At 54.6% G+C, this 19,378-nt stretch overlaps 1 protein-coding gene across 1 annotated transcript in view; it reads right to left on the minus strand.

Annotated features, from left to right (window-relative positions):
* Nucleotides 1-19,378, minus strand: part of RPTOR (regulatory associated protein of MTOR complex 1) — a 330,305-nt gene that overhangs the window by 154,992 nt on the left and 155,935 nt on the right. The window contains exon 6 of the mRNA XM_049635517.1: nt 11,330-11,505. Coding sequence (XP_049491474.1) covers nt 11,330-11,505 — 176 coding nt within the window. The remainder of the gene's footprint in view (nt 1-11,329; nt 11,506-19,378) is intronic.

Consider the following 19,378-nt stretch of genomic DNA (forward strand, 5'->3'; position numbering starts at 1 on the left):
ATTTGGGTCTTTTCAGGTTCTGGGTATCATCAACGGAGCTGCTAGGAACATTCACGTGCACGCCTTTCTGTGGACACAGGTTTTCTTCCTCTCGGGTCACTGCGTAGGCATGGAACTGACGGGCTGTACATGTAACATTATTAGAAACGGCCAAACGGATCTCCGAAGTGGCTGTACTGTTTTGCATTCCCATTGGCAACACATACCACGCATCCTTCCTGTGTCCGTCAGCCGTTCCCGTATCTTCTTTGTAGAACATCCACCCAATCATTTGGCCATTTGTTTAAAATCTGGGTTGTTTTCTTGAGTTTTTAAAGGTCTTCCTATATTCTCTATGCAGGTCTCTGTCAGACAACGTATTGTAAAGGTGTCTTAACAGTGTCTATCAAACAGCACAAGTTTTTAATTTTAATGAGCTTCAACTGATCGATTTTTTTAATGGTCTGTGTTGTTCGGGTCACGTCTAGAAAATCGTCAATTTCTCCTATGTTTTCATCTACAAGTTTTATAGTTCTACCTTGTGTAAGATCAGAAGTTAATTGCTTACAAGGTTGGGGATTTTGTTTTTCCTGAATGAACAGCCAATTATTCCAGTACCATTTGTTAAAGAGACCGTCCTTTCCCCATCAGACCACCTCAGTATCCTTGTCCCAACTCAACCGATCATATACGTGTGGGTCTACGTCTGCACTCTGTGGTCCGTTCCGTTGGTTTATGTGGCCGTCCGTGAGCCAATGCCACAGTCGTGATTACTGCGGCTCGATACGAAGTCTTGAAATAAACCAACGTGCCTCCTTTTCGAAACTGTTTTGGCTACACCCTTTGCATTTCTACATAGGATTTAAAATCAACTTGTTGGGGTGCTCGGGTGGCCCAGTTGGCTGAGCATCTGACCCTTGAATTGTTGGCTCAGGTCATAATCCCACGGCTGTGGGACTGAACCCCGAGTCAGGCTCCGTGCTGAACGAGGAGCCTGCGTAAGACTCGCTCACTCTCTCTCTCTCCCCCCTGCCATCCCCCCTTCCCCCCTCCCTGCTCATGCTCGCTCGCTCGCTCTAAAAGAAACAAAACAGGAACTGTTAAAAATAAATAATGATAAAACCAAGTTGTCAATTTCTTTAAGAAATAGGATTCTAACTGGGATTGAACTGGATATACAGATCAAGTTGAGCAGATCTAAAACGTTCGTTGTTTTATTCTCTAAGCACAGTCTAATCCTCCACGTACGCTGCGGTCATTCTCCGTGACGCTCCGTGGCTTCAGGCGCACGGGTCTGGCACGTGGTTTGTTACCTTCATCCTCAAGTCATTTCAGAACTTTGATGACACCGCAAATCATCTTTAAATTTCAATTTCCAAGCGTTTGTCAATAGTACACAGAAAGGCAACTGATGTGGGGTGGGGTATCCATCTGATGCCTTAGAACCATGCTAAAATGAATGAATTCAAGCCACGTCTTTGTAGGCCACTCCTGAGTTTCTAGGTAGACAATCATGTTGTCTGTGAGTAAGCAGCTTTATTTCCTCACCAATCTGTTTGCCCTTTTATATTCTTCTGGCTTCACTGCCCCGACTAGAACGTCTTCTAGCCCGATAATAAACAGTAGTGGTGAGAGTGAACATCTTTGTCTCGTTTGCAACCTTCTGGGGAACACATTTAACCTTTCACCATTAAGTACAATGTTAGCTACAGGCTCTCCTGAGATGCCTTTTATAAGCTTAAGAGTGTTCGCCTCCATTGCTAGTTTGCTGGACTGGTTTGTTATGAATGGGTGTCAAATTCCGTCAAATGCTTTTATGCGTCTATTGAGATGATCATATGGTTTTTCTCTTTAACTCTGGAAAAGGAGAATGAATACATTTATAGTAAGTTGTACCTTACAATGGATTGCATGTAGTGATATGCATATGGCAAATAAACAAACAAACCCTGTGTTCCTGAGATAAACCTTACTGGATTCTTTCTGTATATTCACAGGCTTCATTTGCTAATATTTTGTTAAGGATTTATTTATTTTGGAGAGAAAGAGAGAGAGACAGAGCTTGAGTGGAGGAGGGGCAGAGAGAGAGGGAGACACAGAATCAGAAGCAGGCTCCAGGCCACGAGCTGTCAGCACAGAGCCGAACGCGGGGCTCAAACCCACAAAGTGCGAGATCATGACCTGAGCTGAAGTCGGGCTCCCAACCGACTGAGCCACCCAGGCGCCTCTTTGTTAAGGATTTTTATATCTGTGTTAATGAGGAATCTTGGTCTGTAGGTCCTCCTCCCCCCAGCCTCCGCTTTATACAGTCTTTGTGTGACTCTGATCTTGGGGGTCAAGTTAGCCTCTGGAATGAGACAGGAGACGTTCCACTTCCTCTATTTTCTGAAAGTGTTCATAGAAGAATTGGTGTTATTTCTTTCTTAAACATTTAAGAATTTATCGGTAATAATATCTGGGCCTGGAGTTTTCTTCGTGAGGCTTTTACCTGTAATTCAATTTCTTTATGACGTATAAACTCTCCAGATTGTCATTTCCTTCCGTGTCAGATTCAGTAATTTGTGTCTTTCACGGAATTCACCCACTTCATTTAAGATGTAGAATTTACTGGAATAACGTCCTTCCTACTTAAAAGGATCCCCTTATAACCCTTTTAATGCCTGTGGTGATGTTCCCTTTTCTACTTCTGATATAGGTAATTTGTGTCTCTTTTCTGGTTTTCTCGACCATCCAAAGAGAGTGTCGACAATTTTATCGAGCTTTTCAAGTTTATCAGGATTTCTAGATTGTTTCTGGAGTGTATTCTGTTCATTATTACTCTCCTTTTTAAAAATTTCTTTTCTTCTACTTATGGTTAAATGTGCTTTTCTTTCTCTGGTCTTACAGAGAAAGACCATACGTTGTATACTTTTCCAATTAAAATCTACAAACACCGTTATGATTTTGAGATCAGTAATTGCTGGTGTATATAAACCAGTTCACTAACTACTTGCAGCTTACCTGATGTTTTACCCACGATTCCTGAGTGCTGAACCTTCGGCTAGTTTATCTCACAAGCTGTGCAACAAGAAAGGCCCAGTGCACGTCTCTAAGTGCACTTCTGGAGGCATTTCCATGTACGGCTAAGGAGAAACGGCGCTGCAAATTAAAGGGGCGTGTAATTTACCACGAGATGGGGGGAGGGGGGTGGTCTCAGATACGTCCGGGGGCGAAAATGTGCATCCCCCAATCAATGAAGTATGACAGATGATCCATACTGTACGGGGATGATTACACAGTTTTGTGTTTTTCCACTACTTACTTATCTGGCCTTCCTGGCGGCCAGGGCTCCGAGGCCTGCAGGAGTGCCAGAGAGAGTCCTCGCCTGCCCTGGGCCTCGACGGGAAGCTGTCTCAAGTTGCTGCGCCAAGCATGATGTCTGCCGAAGAGCCTGGGGTAGCCCTTCCCCAGTTAAGTGAGGCCCGAAGGCCTTCACTGAAACATGGATCTCAACTCCCTCCGTCGTCATGGCCATCAAAGTGAAGAAAAGGAGCCAGACAGGCACGAGTACCGGGGAGAAAATCACAGCAGAGAGAGACAGGCAGGTGCCAGACAGGCGGGCGGAGCACGCGGCAGCCTGCAGCGCCCGTTGGGGCTCGAAGCCCGGCTCTCTCGTCCCCGTCCCTGCCCACGGGCCCGCTGCGAGGGCCGACTGAGACGGTTCCTGCGGTGGCCCGGGTGCCGTGCCGTACCGCTAGCTGCTCTGGCCACCGCGATGGTGACGTTCCAGCCAAACGTAGAAAGAGTCGGACAAGTCGCAGCGACTCAGCAGAGGAGAGAGGGCGGACACCTCAACCCCGGATGGAGAAGAGCCAAAGAGAAGTCAGCCGACTCGTGGCGCGGAATTTCGGGACGCAGAGAGGCCCAGGCGCCGGGGCCGGAGCTGAAACTGAGAGTGCCGGTCCGACTTTGTATGGAGACGGGGGCAGCCCCAAGACGCCCCCTCCTGTCGTAGAATTCTGGGGCGTTAACCAGACGTGCTGGGGACGTGGAGACGCCATGACAGGTACCGGCTGCCTCCTCTCTGCAGACTGTGGCATCTCCCCCGGCTCTATAAGGGGGATGTTTGTTTTTCCTTAGATTTAACCTTCGTTTCCTGACTGTACGTACTACATCTGAGCCTGCTTCAGCTGTATCCCACGGGCAGGAAAAGCTCTGCTAAACCGTCACTCAGCTTCGAGTATTTCACGATATTCTTTACGTTATATCCTCTTTAATCCAACGGTTTTAAGAGTAAGATTTTTTAGCTTTCAGGACTTTTTTCCCACCTATTTTTCCATTACTGAGCCCCAACCGCGCTGCACAGTGGTCTGAGAACAGAGTGTACACGGTGTGGACTCTCCGGGGTTATTCAAGCTTCCCCTGTGGCCCAGCACACGGTTGTTTTTGTGACTTGTCCACGTGTGCCAGAACGGTGTATCCTGTGTTTGCCTTTGTTACACCCAGTTAATCAATCCTGTCACTGAAGTCTTATCTATCTGGCTTACTTTCCAACTCCTGGGCGCCTCGGTCCCTTTATTCCTGAGTTGCTGCTTCCGTCCGTGGTTCCTTCCGTCCTCATCATACACGGCTCGGGGCCACGCTGTCGGGTGGGTGCAGAGTCCCATCCGCGTGTCTCCTCGTCGCCTGCGCTTTCCCGCCATAAAACACTGCTCTTTGTCCCTTTCGACGCGTCTCATCTCGGGCTCTGCCCTGGCTTATAAAGCTGTCACTTCAGCTTTCGTTCGGCTCATACTTCTCCTTTCATCCTGCGATTTCCAGCCTTTCAGATGCTGTGTTTTAAACACGTGTCCTGTGGACGAGGGGCTGCTTTGCCGTGTCACGGGGAATTTTACGGGGCACAGAACCCCTATCCTCTGAGAGACGCGGCTCACTCAGACCACCGCTTTTAGCGCAAGACTTATTGTGGCCGCTTTGTTTCACACTTTCTGTTCACCGTGCTTTTCTCTTCTCTTTCTTCTACCTTCCTTTAGAGGGAAGAAATGGTCTCTCCTGGTGTGAAAATGACACCTTCTATTTTCATTATTCTGGTGGTTCTGTCTCCCATGTCAGACCAATCGCACGCGCAGTTTCCATGACCGATACCGTAGCCGTCTTCGACTTCCAACTCGCACTCCGACCTTCTGGCCTCTCCCTCTTCCTCTGTGTCTGGGTGGGCCCAGCCCTTGCTGCCCTCCGCCGCGCCCGCCGTGCTGCTGGTCAGCACACCTGCTACCTTCTTTAGCCCATCGGTGACACTCTGCACGCCCCGTATCTCTGCCTGAGCTGTGTCCCTAACTGCCTGCCTCCTCCTCACGTTCCCGGTGTCACCTTCGCTCTGAATTCTTCCTCTGCCTTCTACAGGTGCAGGCTACTCCCCAGAGGACAGCTGGTCACCTGTCCTTCTCTCCCTGCCTCCTTCTGTGCCCATGAGGGACGGTGTGGGGAAGAGCCACCGCACGGCCGGAACGCCTGCCCTCAGACTGCCCTCGCCTGCGCCCTCCCGTCCTCACCTACCCCGCCGTGTCCACCCGGCCTCCTGTCTCCTCTCCCAGTGGTCTCTACCGTCCCCAAGGGTCCCCACGTTTCTGGCTCATTGCTGAATGGACTCCCCAAGGGACCCATCAGTGTTGGCCCCCGTGGCAGCCCAAGGACTAGGTCTGCGGTCGAAGCCAGGGAGGGGTCGGAGGGGCCGGGGGTCAGCAGCCCTGCCGTTCCCTCCCGTTCCGCCGTCTTTCCTAGCAGCATTCGCCAGGTTTCTGCGTGTGGAGCTCTGTGACGACGCATTATGGCACTCACATTCACGAGCACGGCACCGGACCGCAACGGTCAGAATACGTGGTCCAGTCTGGAGGTGGGCATGGGACCAATCACGTGACCTGACGGTTTCTGGAAGCTCCCGTGGGGCTTATGCAGCAGGACCAGAGTGTGGCTGAGGCCGTACTGTGAAGGCCTCCCGAGAAGGAAACCATTTCAACTAAACTTACCTACTACTAAGGCCCAACACACAGAGCGAGGCGTTTTACTCCCTGATGTGTCTCCGTGGCCTCACTCTCTGGGAGGGGCTCTGACTGTCTCCGCCTTCAGACATGAGAAGTAAGGCAGAGCCATCGTATCCAGTTTTTTAAAAGGAACTAAAAACCTGACAACACACAAGCACTGAATGCTCAGGCAGGAAGTTTGTTCTCCAGCAAAGAAGCTGTATTTTAGAAAATTCTAGAGAGAACCATTAACCCTATCATCAAAAACCAGCAAGGATTTCTGTCTGTAAAGGTAACTCTGAGTCTTGGCCGAGTCTTTAAGAAAGATACAAAGCAAACGTCACAGGCAGGGTCTGCGATGGGATAGGCACTGCCCTCTGCTCAGCCCGGCCGGACACACAACGGGGGCCTGGCGCCTGGGCCTGTCTGCGTCCCGAAATTCTGCTCCGTGAGTCAGCTGACTTGTCTTTGGCTTTTCTCCATCCTGGGGCTGAGGTGTCAGCCCTCTCTCCTCTGCTGAGTCATCACGACTTGTCCGACTCTTTCTTACGTTTGGCTGGAACGTCACCATCACGGTGGCGAGAGCAGCTAACGTGACTGCACGGCATCCGGGCCACCGCAAACTGCCACGTGCTGAGCTCCGCCCGCCTGCCTGGGGCCTGCCTGTCTCCTTTGCCTCCCTCGCTGGGTAAACACAGGAGGGCAAGACTTCCCATGCGGATGAGTATACATTAATCCGGTGTCATTAACATTTAAACTCCCCGAAATTCCTCAATTTAATTGAAAGGAGAGAAACACGTTCCTTGACCTCTATTCAAACCAAAATAATGTCTATCATTTTCTTTAATAAACAATACGATTACATGCTGCACAATGCAATAGGCATCAATCTAGTTTATAGCAAATTAACTGCCACTGGGTTATAATTTTCAGTAGTACACAAATATAGCCACAATAAATTTAAAATGGAATTCTGCCACCAAAGACGCAGAAAAAGCCAAAAGAAAACCTGTATTTTAGACTCTTGTACTACGTTGATATACATGCTGAGTAAGGTAATCACTTATATAGGGAATAATGTACTGGCTCGTTTCAGAATTACTGACATTATCGATTTCTGAAAGTAAGAAATACTGAAGCAAAACACGAAAAGCAAATCCAAAAACCAGGTTTCCCAACAACGACTTCATCATCAAATAAGATTCACAAACACACTTGCCACCAAATACGACCACACACGCGTTTCGTACGTACAAAGCAAGGCTGTGGTACGTTCGTAAAGCACGCGGTACTCTTCTCCACTTGTGCCTTACATAATGAGTGAGTGCTGCTAAAAACCATCGTCTTATTCACACAAGAACGAAGGACGGAGGGAGGGTATTTCCTGACCAGTAGATGAGGACAGTGGTCTCACGCACACTAAGATTCTGGTTCCATTCTCAAAAGCACGAGCTGGCTAAGTAGGGTCCAGTGGCTGTTTTCACAAAAACAGTTTTCCGGGAACACAGCTCCTCTCATCTGTCCGTGTCCGTACGGCTCCCCCACACCACCAGCAGAGCTGGGGTCTCGGGCACCCAAGGCCTCAGCTATTCACTATCTGGCCCTTTACAGAAGAGCGTGGCGGACCCCTATCCTTGAGTTACTGTGGGCTCTCCTACCTTTGCTGACTAGCATCCTAAATGCCAAAGCCCTAGGCTTTGGTTAAATAAAACAGGGAACGTGAATAAAGTGAAATCTTATGCGGTCATGACGAATGGTGTTTACTAACAGTTTCTAGTGGTCTAGGATAAATTTATTATAATGCTAAAGGTTAAGCAGCAGAAACTGCAAATTTTAGCCTCATTACATCCGTGCAGAAATGTACACGCGTAGAAGTAGAGACTAACAGGCAATATAGCAAACAGGTAACACTGAGCGTGTTGAAGTTGGTAAAATCTTGAATAATCATTCTGTTTTTGCGTTTTTTAGAAACGTGTTCACTTCTTTTGAGAGAGAGTGAGCGAGCACACACGCGCCTACACGAGCAGGGGAGGCAGAGGGTGGGGGCCAGGGTGGGGGAGACAATCCCAAGGAGGCTCTGTGCTGTGAGCGCAGAGCCTGACGCAGGGCTGGATCCCACGGACCGTGACGGCATGAGCTGAGCCAGTCAGGCGCCCTTCTTTTTACTTTTTACAAGTTTTCTGCAAGGAATGTACATCCTACTTTAAGTTGGAAAATACTGACTCTGCAAATGAAAAACCAAACCTTAACCCTGGAAATACGAATGAGCGCTACCCACCAGGCTGTTTTCCTTTCTCCATTTAAGACAAGCTGGTGGTTTCTGACCGGTTGTTACAAACGAGCACACGTTTCGCCTGACGAGTCTTCCAAGGATCGTGGTCTGTCGCCGTCACGGGCTAAGGACCGCGCAGCCGCCATCCGATTCACCCGTTAGGCAGAGAGTGGCTTACCGCGAAGACAGACCCGCCGGGCAGTGCCCGACTGTTCCAGACACACCCTGCTGATGACCACCGCCTGCAACCCTGGCGCGCTGATTCCGAAGCCCCCCCCGACGGGAACCATGTAAGTTGCAGCCGCTTCTCCCTGTGTTTCCCACCAGACGTTACTTTTACAAGCTTTAGTTACAGCCTCACTCCCGACAGGATTTCAGGCAGCTCCCGAGACAACGCGTCCCGTCGCGGCAGAGTGAAGCCCGCTCCCCGATCAGAGGGCGGGCTCGACGGCACCCAGCTGTGAGTGAGGGGCGCCAAGTCCCTCCCGACCAGGGTGGAAGGGAGCACGTCGGGGACACGGGCGAGGACATCCGCCTGCCGCGGGGGCGGCGACATGGGCAGGTGTGGGGGCCGAAGATTCCCGCTCAGGCCCTTCTTGCTTTCTTTTCCTTCCTCCCTCCCTGCATGCATCTCCACTCGCCCACCCGAAAACCCGCACAAATGCCCCGTGCCAGGCCCTGCAAACAGCCCCGGCCCAGGGCGGGCGGAGGCCTGGGCACACCTGGCTCCCGGCGTCATTCGGGAGTCAGCGCGCAGAGGCAGCAAGGGCAGGAGACCCTGGGGGGAGAGGCGGGACAGAGAGTGGAAACGAGGCCCGCCCCCGGGACAGTCCAGGCGCACGTGTGGGGGCTACTGCCCGCAGACCTCCGCCTTCCCGCTTTCGCCTTGGAGCGGACGGGGAGGGATCGGACGGGGACCGGATCGGGCTGGGAGAGTAGCTGCCTCGGCGCTCTTATCAAGTCACGTTCCCACGCAAACACCCCCCGGGCTCTCCCCGTCAGTCCTCCGCGTCAAGGTCAGGGGCTCGGCATTCAGAGCAACCCACGTCCGACGCCGGTCCACCCCTGACCTCACCTACACCTCTTCAGCTTCCTGGGCCGATGACCTGCTCTTCTCAGAGACGCGCGTCACCCCTGGAGCCGGCGGGGCTGTGAGCCGCCTGTCCGCGATGCCCCTCTGCTCCTCTTCAAACCCGGCCCCCTGCGGGGACCCCCATCGGGCTGCGTCTCCCCCAGGACGCTTTCCCTCGTCCCCTTGGCCCTCAGAGATTCTCTGTCCCCTGGGCACACGGGAGCCCCGGCCACGCTTGCCCGCGACACTCAGGCGCCTCAAGGCAGCTTGTGTCCTCGGCCAGACTGTAAATCTGTGAGGACAACTTCGCGTCTCCTATGGCGCTTAGTGCGGGTTTTCAGGACACAGCGGAGCTCAGTTAATTATTTCCTGGATGATGAACAGAATCACGTTAAACGGCCCTTCCTCCTCTCCTGGCGACCGCCAAACAGCACCGACAGTTACGGAGAAAAACTCAGGACCGGCCTCGTGAATAAAAAGCCTCGTTGAGAGAGTTGCGCCCGCAGGGGGGTGGGTGACGGTGCGGAGCCCGCGTGTCCTCCTGGCCTGAGCTTCCGCTTCTTTCCACGTTTGGAGAACGTGTCCGTGTCACCCTCAGGAAGCGGCACCTCTGCCGACCTCTCCCTGCACACGGGAGCGCCCGTTTCTCTCTGTGTCGCCTGCCCTCTCTGTTCCCTCCTGCGGCCGCCCTTCCAGCTGATGCGGGCTGCGGCCCCCTCTCCTGCCACGGATCCCTTTCCTGCCACGGATCCCACCTGCCGTGTTCCTCCTTCCAAACATCATCGTTTTCCTACCTCTGCCCCCACCGGGCTCTTCCTTAGATTCCCGCTTCACAGTCCTGCCTCCTGCTTCTAGAGTCTTCCCTCCTTCATCCCCGTCACGTGCACACAACTTGCTTGGGGCCGTTCCACAGCTCTGTCCCGCGCTGGCCGTGCCCCTCAGGGTCGACCTCTGCTTCTCGGGGCGCAGCGGGGGACCTGTCAGCTGGCAGTTGAGCTGGGCGGCTAGGAGCCCCTCTGGGCAGCTCCCCCTCACTGCTGACCCCTCACGGGGAAGTCACCCTGCAGGAGGCTCCCTGGGGCAAGCCCCAGCCCTGGGATGCGGGGGGCGGGGTTCGGGGGGGCAGAGGGGAGCTGCTCCGCCAGCCCAGCATTGTCGACCTCACGGGGGGGGGGGGGGCCTGGGCGGACTGGGAACACTGCTCTAGCTTCTGTCCAACCAAGCAGCTCCAGCCCTCAGGGGTCTCCCCAGGGGCCTGTTGCTGAGCTATTATATTAGCCCCCAGGGTCCACACGTGTCTCAGCTGCTTCTCTGGGCTCGTGGGAAGGACCGGGGGGTCTGTGGGTTTGTGTGCCAGGCCGCCCTCGGAGAAAGCCCTGAAAAGGGCCCACCCAGCAGACAGTGAACACCACCCACCAGCCGTGTGCTTCCCCTATGCCTCCCGGACGTGTGTCCCTCTCCCGGCTGGACAACAGCTAGACAAGCTTCTCAGCAAAACATAAAATGGAAAATAGACACTAAAAGAGCAACGGGACGGCCGGCAGCAGAAAACTGGCAAACTGGGTCTGGGGCCAGAGCACCCGCGTCCCGTGGCAGGTCCCGCGTCACTGGCGGGACTTAAGTGCAGGTTCCACCGTTTGGAAGGCCCACCCATTTCCTCAGTCGTGCTCTGGAAAGTTCTGGACTTCTACAAAGACCAGAGGCAGGAAAGAATTTGGATTTCCTGAATCAACTGAAAGATTAGACTCCGACTGTAGCCTGGGGCGAAATGGCTCTTCTCGTCACGACGGCCCTCCCTGCGTTCAAACGCAAGCCTGTGTTCCAGAGCGACCGGTGTGCAAAGCTCACGCCCTCGGGTGTCGGGTGTGGAGAGGGCGCACCCGGAAACCACAGAGCGGCCGGCCGCATGTGCAGCCCGCCCGACGCTTCAGCCTCCGGAGGCTGAGTTCACACCCATCTCGGGACCCCCGTGGGAACCCCAGGACGCGGCGGGAGCCACTTACTTACCAGCGCAGGGCGATTTTGATGGGGGTGGTGAGGCAGGACGTGAACAGGTCGGCCGGGAGGTCGGGGATCATGGGCAGGAGCTCGTTGGCCTCACAGGCTGCCAGCTGAATGCAGTTTTTCATGGACGGGGGCAGGGGCATCTGCGCGAGCGGGTGGTTCGGGTTAATGGCAGCAACCTGCAGGGGGAACATTAAAGGCAAAGAGCGGCTTAGGGGTCGTGGAGAAGTGCAGGGTCAGCTGGAAATGTGGCCCCAGACGAGACGTGAGGCAGGCTGCACACCCTGGGTGTTCCTGAGGCCCTGCAGAGAGGCCGCGGTGGAGTCCCCTGGGGCGGTGCGGCCTCCCGCTCGTTACCAAGGTCCCTCCCCCGACACTGCGAGGCCGGGTCCCTGGCACATCAGTTCTTTACGGTTTTCCGTGCGCAGGTCCTTCCTTACTCTGATCATACCAACGTCCAAGCATAGTTCCCTCCAGGGCTCTTTCAGTGTCTTGTCTGTTTTAAAACTCAGTCTCTTGGGGCGCCTGGGTGGCGCAGTCGGTTAAGCGTCCGACTTCAGCCAGGTCACGATCCCGCGGTCCGTGAGTTCGAGCCCCGCGTCAGGCTCTGGGCTGATGGCTCGGAGCCTGGAGCCTGTTTCCGATTCTGTGTCTCCCTCTCTCTCTGACCCTCCCCCGTTCATGCTCTGTCTCTCTCTGTCCCAAAAATAAATTAAAAAAACGTTGAAAAAAAAAAAAATTAAAACTCAGTCTCTTGTCCGGCATCACTTACTTTGGTGTGTTTACTGACACGGGGTGACGTCCAGCCTACGGGGTGAGCAGCACCAGCACCACCACCACCCAAGTGCAGAGGGCGAATCTGAGCGCGGCGGACCCACTGACCCGGCACAGCCGGAAGCCTGGGGAGCACATGGCCCCTCGCCCGGCGGTGGGCCGGCTGGTCTCACGCTCCCCTAGCCTCATGTGACATCTCCAAGTCCTTCTAACAGGCGTGTTAACTCTGCAGTCAGGGAAGAGGGTTTTTCTGTTTTGTTTTGTTTCGTTTTAATGCAGAATTTAATTTCTCTTTAGGGCAGGGAAAGTAATATCTGCTTGGTATTTCCTTCGATGAGGTTCTGGAAGGCAGGGGCACCGGAAGAGGGGCCTCCAACTCACTGAAGTTTTAGGAAGAAAGGCTCCATGCTAATTACTGCCGATGGTGAGGGTGCACGCATTTAACTTTTGACTAAATGAAATCTAATTAAGAGTGTCAATCTAAAATGATGTGACGCAGTAAAAAGTTTTCTTAAAAATCACACACAGAACCGTCAGACGCGAGGCCTCCGCACACCCTCGTGAAGAGCGGCAGAATTCACCGACGTCTGGGACCCTCACTCAACCGAACCCGCTCCCTCCGCCACGGCCTGGGAGACCCTCCCCAGCTGCACCTCTGTGTGGCCCGCTCACCCCACCACGGGTCCTGCTGCCATTTTCAGGGACGCGGCCGGCCGAATGCGCGAGGGCTCCCACGGCTCACCGCGTGGAGCCGGGGCAGGGAAGCAGAGGGCGGCCCTCCCTGGGGCTGGGCGCAGGGGACAAGGAAGGTGCGGACAAAACGTGCCCACTCAGGGCCGCTGGAGGGGCTTCACGTCTCCCGGGCTTCGGCGGCCCTGAGTGATGATGTGGGCCCAAAATGCCGGTTCTGTGGGCCAGCACAACGTCCAGTACCTGGACACTCACTCACCAACAGCCCCGACCTGTGCGGAATGAAAACTATTTACCGCGGGTCATAACCCAGCCTGTCTGCAATCCAGGAAGTGAAGCAGGGTGACAGCTCCCAGGCGCCTTCTGACCCCGCCCCGCCGTGAGGACTGGGAGCACGCGGGCCCCGCGGCCTCCTGCCACCTGCGGGGGTCCTTGGGTGACCACCCCAGAGCGGCAGGACTCCTTCCTGTCCCCGCAGACCACGGCTGTGCGTCGCGCCTTGCTCGGACGGGCTGAGCGTGAATCTCAGTGTTTGCTCCTCGCGGCCGCACAGTCGTTGACGCTTCTCAAGGCTCTGTCACGTTCACTATTTCATTTGCTTTTCGAAACGCCCCCCATGAGGTACGCCGTATTTCCATTTTTAGAGATCTTCCTCGATGAGGACACGGCGCCCCCAAGGACTCGGTCAGCGCCTGGGTCACGCAAGCAAGAGGCTGCTCCCGGTCCCCGTGCTGCGTCGGCCCCCCCGGGACCCCGTGGAACCCCCAACCCCGGGGCATAGACGGGGCGCCCCGCAGGCTCTGCCCACCAGCCCCCGCGCACTCAGATCCCACGCCCGCGAAGCCACGCTCACTCACTGGTACGCAGCACAGTGCCAAGGACGTGGGCCGTCGTGATTGCTGCTGCTCAAACCTTGTTTCTAATCTCAACGTTTCTCAAATGGGAGGTGGTGAAGGTTGTGGTTTCATCGACAACCCAGTCCATAACAGGAGCATTAAGCCCAGAATCCATAGAAATTCTACTAGACCTCATAATAAGGGCAATTAAAATTTTTTAATTAAAATACAACTTTCAGAAGAATGGGTTTTCTTCCTTAATTGTGGTAAGACACAGATAACATGAAATCGACCACTTTAACCATTTTGAGCTCATGGTTCAGCAGCACCGAATACTGACACCAGGCTGCAGCCACCAGGCACTGGGTTTTTAAAGCGAAGATGGCAGAGACAGCAGATCCACGCCCCAAATCCTCTCCTTGGCTCCCGCTCTCAGCTCAGCACGACGGGGCACCTGCTTCCCAGGGGAGACGGGCTCCCCGGGGGCCGCTGTGACAACCCCGCCCAGAAGGGCGACGGGTCCGGGTGCCAGGTGCCAGGTGGGTCGGCAGCCCCTCAGGCCCGAGTCTCGGGGAAACGTCAGAGGCTGGGGCAGGGACGTGGGGACGCTCTGGGCCTCGGCACTGGGTGCGAGCGCCCCCTCCCCGGTCCCGGAACCGGGCGGCCAGGCTCAGGCGGGCCGGGCAAACCTCCGTGGAGTCCGGCGCGGAGAAGGGCAAGCACAGCGGGACTTCGGTGGGAAGATGCGGCTGTTACGTACAAACTAGATTCCACACTCTTATTTTCCTTTGCAGAGAGCTGTCCGTTTTCACAGCGGAGACGCTGGAGGTCCGCGGGTTTGAGCTTTCTGGTTCACGGTCTGATTCCCCGTTAAGCTTCCTCTCTACCGGTGCTGGGAATGGACGCGCAGGCCCTTCAGCCACAAGTGCGGACACCGGGGCTCTCCCACGCTTGCTCCTCCGTTGAGCACCTGATCTGATGCCTCTCGGGAGGGGAGCACTCAGTCACGCCAACGCCACCCACAGGGAGCTCAGGAGGTGGGTGTGCGCAAGCCGGCAGCCGTGGCGGAGCTCGGCGGGCTTCGCGAGGCCTCCGCGAGGCGTGCAGAAGTCTGTTCGGTCTGGTCCACAGGCGGTGCTCCCACCGCGCTGCCGGGTGGCGAGGCAGAGCAGGGCCTCCGTGCGACGCTGTTCGGTCTGCACCTCGTGCCCCCCCGCCCCCCCAGCATTTGGCTCACAGCCTGCAAAGTCCTGAGGCTCAGGAGGCGCTCGGTGGACGCCAAAGATGGACGGGAGGCAGGTACACGGAGAAACGTCTTTATCCCAAGTACATCTACTAGAAATGAAATTTCCCAATTAAAAACGGGCATTGATAGAAAGCCCGACCCCTTCACAGGCCCCGTGCAGCGCGGTGTAAACGGGGGCCATGTGGCAGGTCTAGCCGCTGACGGTCTCAGGCAACCTGTCACAGCTGTTCAGCGGGAATCCGGCGGGAAGTGCGCCGTCACGGCCCCTTCCTTCCCACCACGCCGCCGGGCGCACAGAAGGCACATGAAAGCTCTACTTTGGGGATAATTAGGATCCGAAACATTTTTTAAATGACACTCAAGGCAAAGGATTCCACCAACGAAGCATCATTTCTCAGGCTCGCTGACCTATCTTAGTGCAGGGGTCATTTCCCACACATCGTGTTGCTTTTGTATTTATCCAAGATGGTGGCCTTTTAATCGAACTCAGTCTTTGCAAACAGCCCGCGTGCAAGGGAACGACTCCCTCAGAGAACCCCAAGAGCCGCCCAGGCGTGGACGTGAACAGCGCCAGCTGGGAGCCGGCGCTCACCCTCACCGAAGGGCACGCCCGACACGCACCTCTACCCAAAGGGGTTTCTCCTGGGGAACCTAGGGACTCGAACACAAGAAAAATCTTCGACTTTCAGAGCTCACTGGAGCCTTCTGGAGGATTTGGGAAGGGTCCAGAAAAGTCCTCGGATGGGATGCACGGCAAGCAGACCCAGCAGAGGCATCTGCTGACTGTTCCGCACGTGTGGGTCGCCTGGCGCTCGGGAGGGCCGGGAACCGCTCCCTCTGCTCGGTGCGGCTGCTGGGGGCCGCAGGGGGGGGGGGCGGCGGGGGGAAGGGGCTTCTCTCGTTTTCTAAATAAAACTCTGACATCGTGCAGCTTCTTTCTCCACATACAGATACTCACACGAGACAGGAGCGCGCGCACTGGTAATTCCTGGCCTCCAACGAGGGAAGTTCTGAGAATAACATCTACCCGGCGACAAGGCCGTTTCTGGCTCGCAGCGCTTCTCTTCTCAACTCAGCGACGCCCACTTCCTAGGGACGCGCAGGGTTCAGAGAGAGACGGATCTCTAGAGGACTCCGTGTGCTGCTGGCCCAGCTCCCTGCAGACGGGAACGGGGCCTCTATCACGGGACAGACACTGCACTGAAGACGGCAGGGAAAAGTAGCGGCCGTCACTTTCTATACGTGACTTACGGGAGTTTACGCGTAGCAGGCAGTTAAGTAATAACTTCACAACCAAGCGGTACCTGTGGCTGCGGGCTACCTGTTCCCCAGAACGGGAGTCCCTTTCACTGGAGGAAGGCCATGGAGGAGCCCTCGGGGCTGCCCTTCAAAGGGCAGAGGAAGAGCCCCTCTACAGCAAGCTTCCCACAGTTGCCCCGAGAGCTCGCCCGAACGAACCACCAGAGCTTGAAGCCATTTAGCTGTTAGCCGCCGGACAGTTTTGAAGGTGCTCCGGAGTCATTCTGGGCCTCAGTGAGGATGCTTCATCAGAACGTATAACCAAATTCTACTCCCAGAGAGTCAGCAACCGAAGAAAAGGAGATACTGAGAAATTCCGCACCCTTCCACTTCAAGAAGAGAACTTCTGTTTTTTGGCTTTATGAACACTGCCTGTGTGAACATATGTTTTCAGTTCTCTTGGGTACGAGCCCGCAGGGGAATCACTGGGTCACACAGCGGCTCTAAGTTTAACATCCGAGGAGCCGCCAGGCTGGCGTCCAAAGCGGCTGTGTCACCGTACGGTCCCGCCAGCAGCGTGCGGCCTCCCGGTCCGCCACCTCCTTGCCAGCACTTAGAATTACCCACCTTTGTTCTAGCCGGCGTGGTAGATGTGAAGCACGCCTCGCTGTGGTTTGGGCTTCATCTCCCTGGCGGGTGTCGGCGTCCCCGTCCTGCCTTCTGGTGAAGTGAGGACAGAGGGAGCGGACACCCCACCCAGCCCGGCTTCTCATCCTGGCGGGGAGACGGTCTCCTGCCAGAAGTATGATGACAGCGGCCGGTTCATCACAGACGCTCTTTAGCCAGCTGAAGACGGTGCCCTCCAATCCTGGTTTGCTAAGAGGTTTTCCTTTTTTAACATAAAAGCGTGCTGGATTCTGTCAAGTACTTTTTTTTTTTTTTTTTTTTTGCATCAATTGATCTGACCATACGGCTTTTCTTCTCCGGTCCGCCGGTGCGCTGGATCACATTAATTGATTTTTTTAACTACTAAGCCAGGCTTGCCCAGCTGGAATGAATCCCCCCCACTCCCCCAGTCGTCGAGTGTAACTTTTTATAGATTGCTAGAACCGATCTGCTATTATTTGCTGGAGGCTTTCTGCATCTAAGTGTGTGAGAGATAGGGTTTAAGTGTTTTGTTTTTGTTTTTTTTGTTTGTACTGCGTGTCCCTTTCGATATCAGGGAAATAAAATGCCCTCCCCTTTCCACCTTCTGGATGAGCTCTGTATACAACTGGTGTGAATGCTTCTGTAAATGTTTGGCAGAACTCTCCAAACTACCCGGACCCGGAGACTTCCTTCTCAGGAACTTTTAAATTACAAGGTCAACGTCTTCAGTGGTTATTGGACTATTCACGTTATCTACTTCATCTTGGTCGGGCGTGTGGATTTAGAGGAAACGGCCCACGGCTCGAAGTCGTCAAACTTACGAGTGTAGCGTTATCCACATGTTCCCTTATTATTCTTTTAATGGCGGCAGGATCCCGACTCCGCTCTCCTTCCCTGTTCGTCGGCCTGGCTGTAGGTTACTGATGATTCCTGAGAAGCAGCCTTTTGCTTCATGGATTTTCGCTGTTTTCACTTTCCATCATTTCTGCTCCTACGGCCGTTATTTTCTTTCTCCTGGTTACCTTGGGTTTATTTGGTTCTCCTTTGATAGCTTCTTGAGGTGGTGCTGCGGTCTGAATGTGTGTGCTCTGCCAAAATGCTGCCGAAATCCTAACCCAGAGTGATGGCGCTGGCAGGTGCGGCCTCGGGAGGGGGACACGTGCCTGAGTTAGGGAAGCCCCTTCCACCGCGCGAGGACACAGCGAGGGGCCCCCGCCAGCCCACGCTGGACCCCTTGTCTTGGGCTCCGGCCTCCAGAGCTATGAGGAACGCACTGCTGTTGTTCACAAGCCCTTCTGGAGTCCCGATGGACTAACACAGGTAGGAACTTCTGACCCGTTGTTAATTTTTCTCCGACGTGTTTCTGTTGTGTTTCTATCACTGACTTCTGGTTGATTCTACTCTGGTCAAAGAACGTACTGTCTGATTTCAATTACTTCACGTTTGTCGAGGCCCGTTTTACGACCCAGGACATGCTATACCTTGAGGAATGCTCCCCGGACGCTTGAAAAGGATGTGTATTTGCCGCCGCCGGGCGCGGGGCTCAGTAAGTGTCAATTCGATCCTTACGACTGACACTGCAACACAGACAATCGTTTTGTCTCCAAAAGGAGACGGTTTAATTTTCTCTTCTGCAGTCACACGCCTCCTGTGTCTTTCCTGTGCTATGCTGCACACATCGGGCTACCATACACAGCCGGAGAGGAACAGGGACGGTGACCTGGCCTCTGACCTGCGTGTGAAGAGACCACCTGTCTGCTCGCCCCCCAACCCCCGGGTGGGCCGGCAGCCTCCCACCTGCCCTTCTCCTCCAGCACGGCTCTGTGCTCAGCCTGTTTAATGCAGCCATTTTTCTGGCTGCCAGAGAAGGCCCACTGCCCCGGGCCGCCGAGGTCTCTGCGAGAGATGCCTGGCCATTACCTCGGTTCCTTGGGCTCCAGCCCAGTGGGCGGTGGGGAGATCCCGGGGGAGGGAGCAGGTCAGGAACAGGGTCCTGCACTGCATCCCAGGGTGCCAGCCAGGAGCTGAAAGGATTAAACTCTAGATTTACCCTCGGAGAAGCTCCCAGTTTTATGATGGCTGCAAATAGTATATTATATTCATGAATCTGGATTATCATTTTTTTTTTTTTATGTTTCATGCACGCCATTCCAAGACCAAGCATATCTGATGAATCATGAACGTATCAAAAGAAAATAACTAAAGGGAGTTTATTCAGATGTATATTTACCTACGAGGCCACATCTGTAAATATTTCCTGAACATCTACCTCAAACGAGGCAACCCTGACAGGTTTACATAATAGATGTAACTTACAGCCGACAACGCCAACAGAAGAGACACTGCAAAATGACATATAATTAATTGTCAAATTATCCGTGTAACACAGTGCTGCATGCAGTCAGGCCTGGGGAGCATCCAGGCCGGGGGGTGGGGAGTGTGCAGACCCGGGGACCACCTAGGTTGGGGGAGCATCCAGACGTGGGGAGCATCCAGATCCAGGGGAGCATCCAGGCCGGGGGAGCGTCCAGATCCTGGGGAGCGTCCAGATCCCGGGGAGCGTCCAGACCCGGGGGAGCGTCCAGGCCGGGGGAGCGTCCAGGCCGGGGGAGCGTCCAG

Source organism: Panthera uncia, chromosome E1 (assembly GCF_023721935.1).
Source record: "Panthera uncia isolate 11264 chromosome E1, Puncia_PCG_1.0, whole genome shotgun sequence".
In the NCBI taxonomy this organism is placed as follows: Eukaryota; Metazoa; Chordata; class Mammalia; order Carnivora; family Felidae; genus Panthera; species Panthera uncia.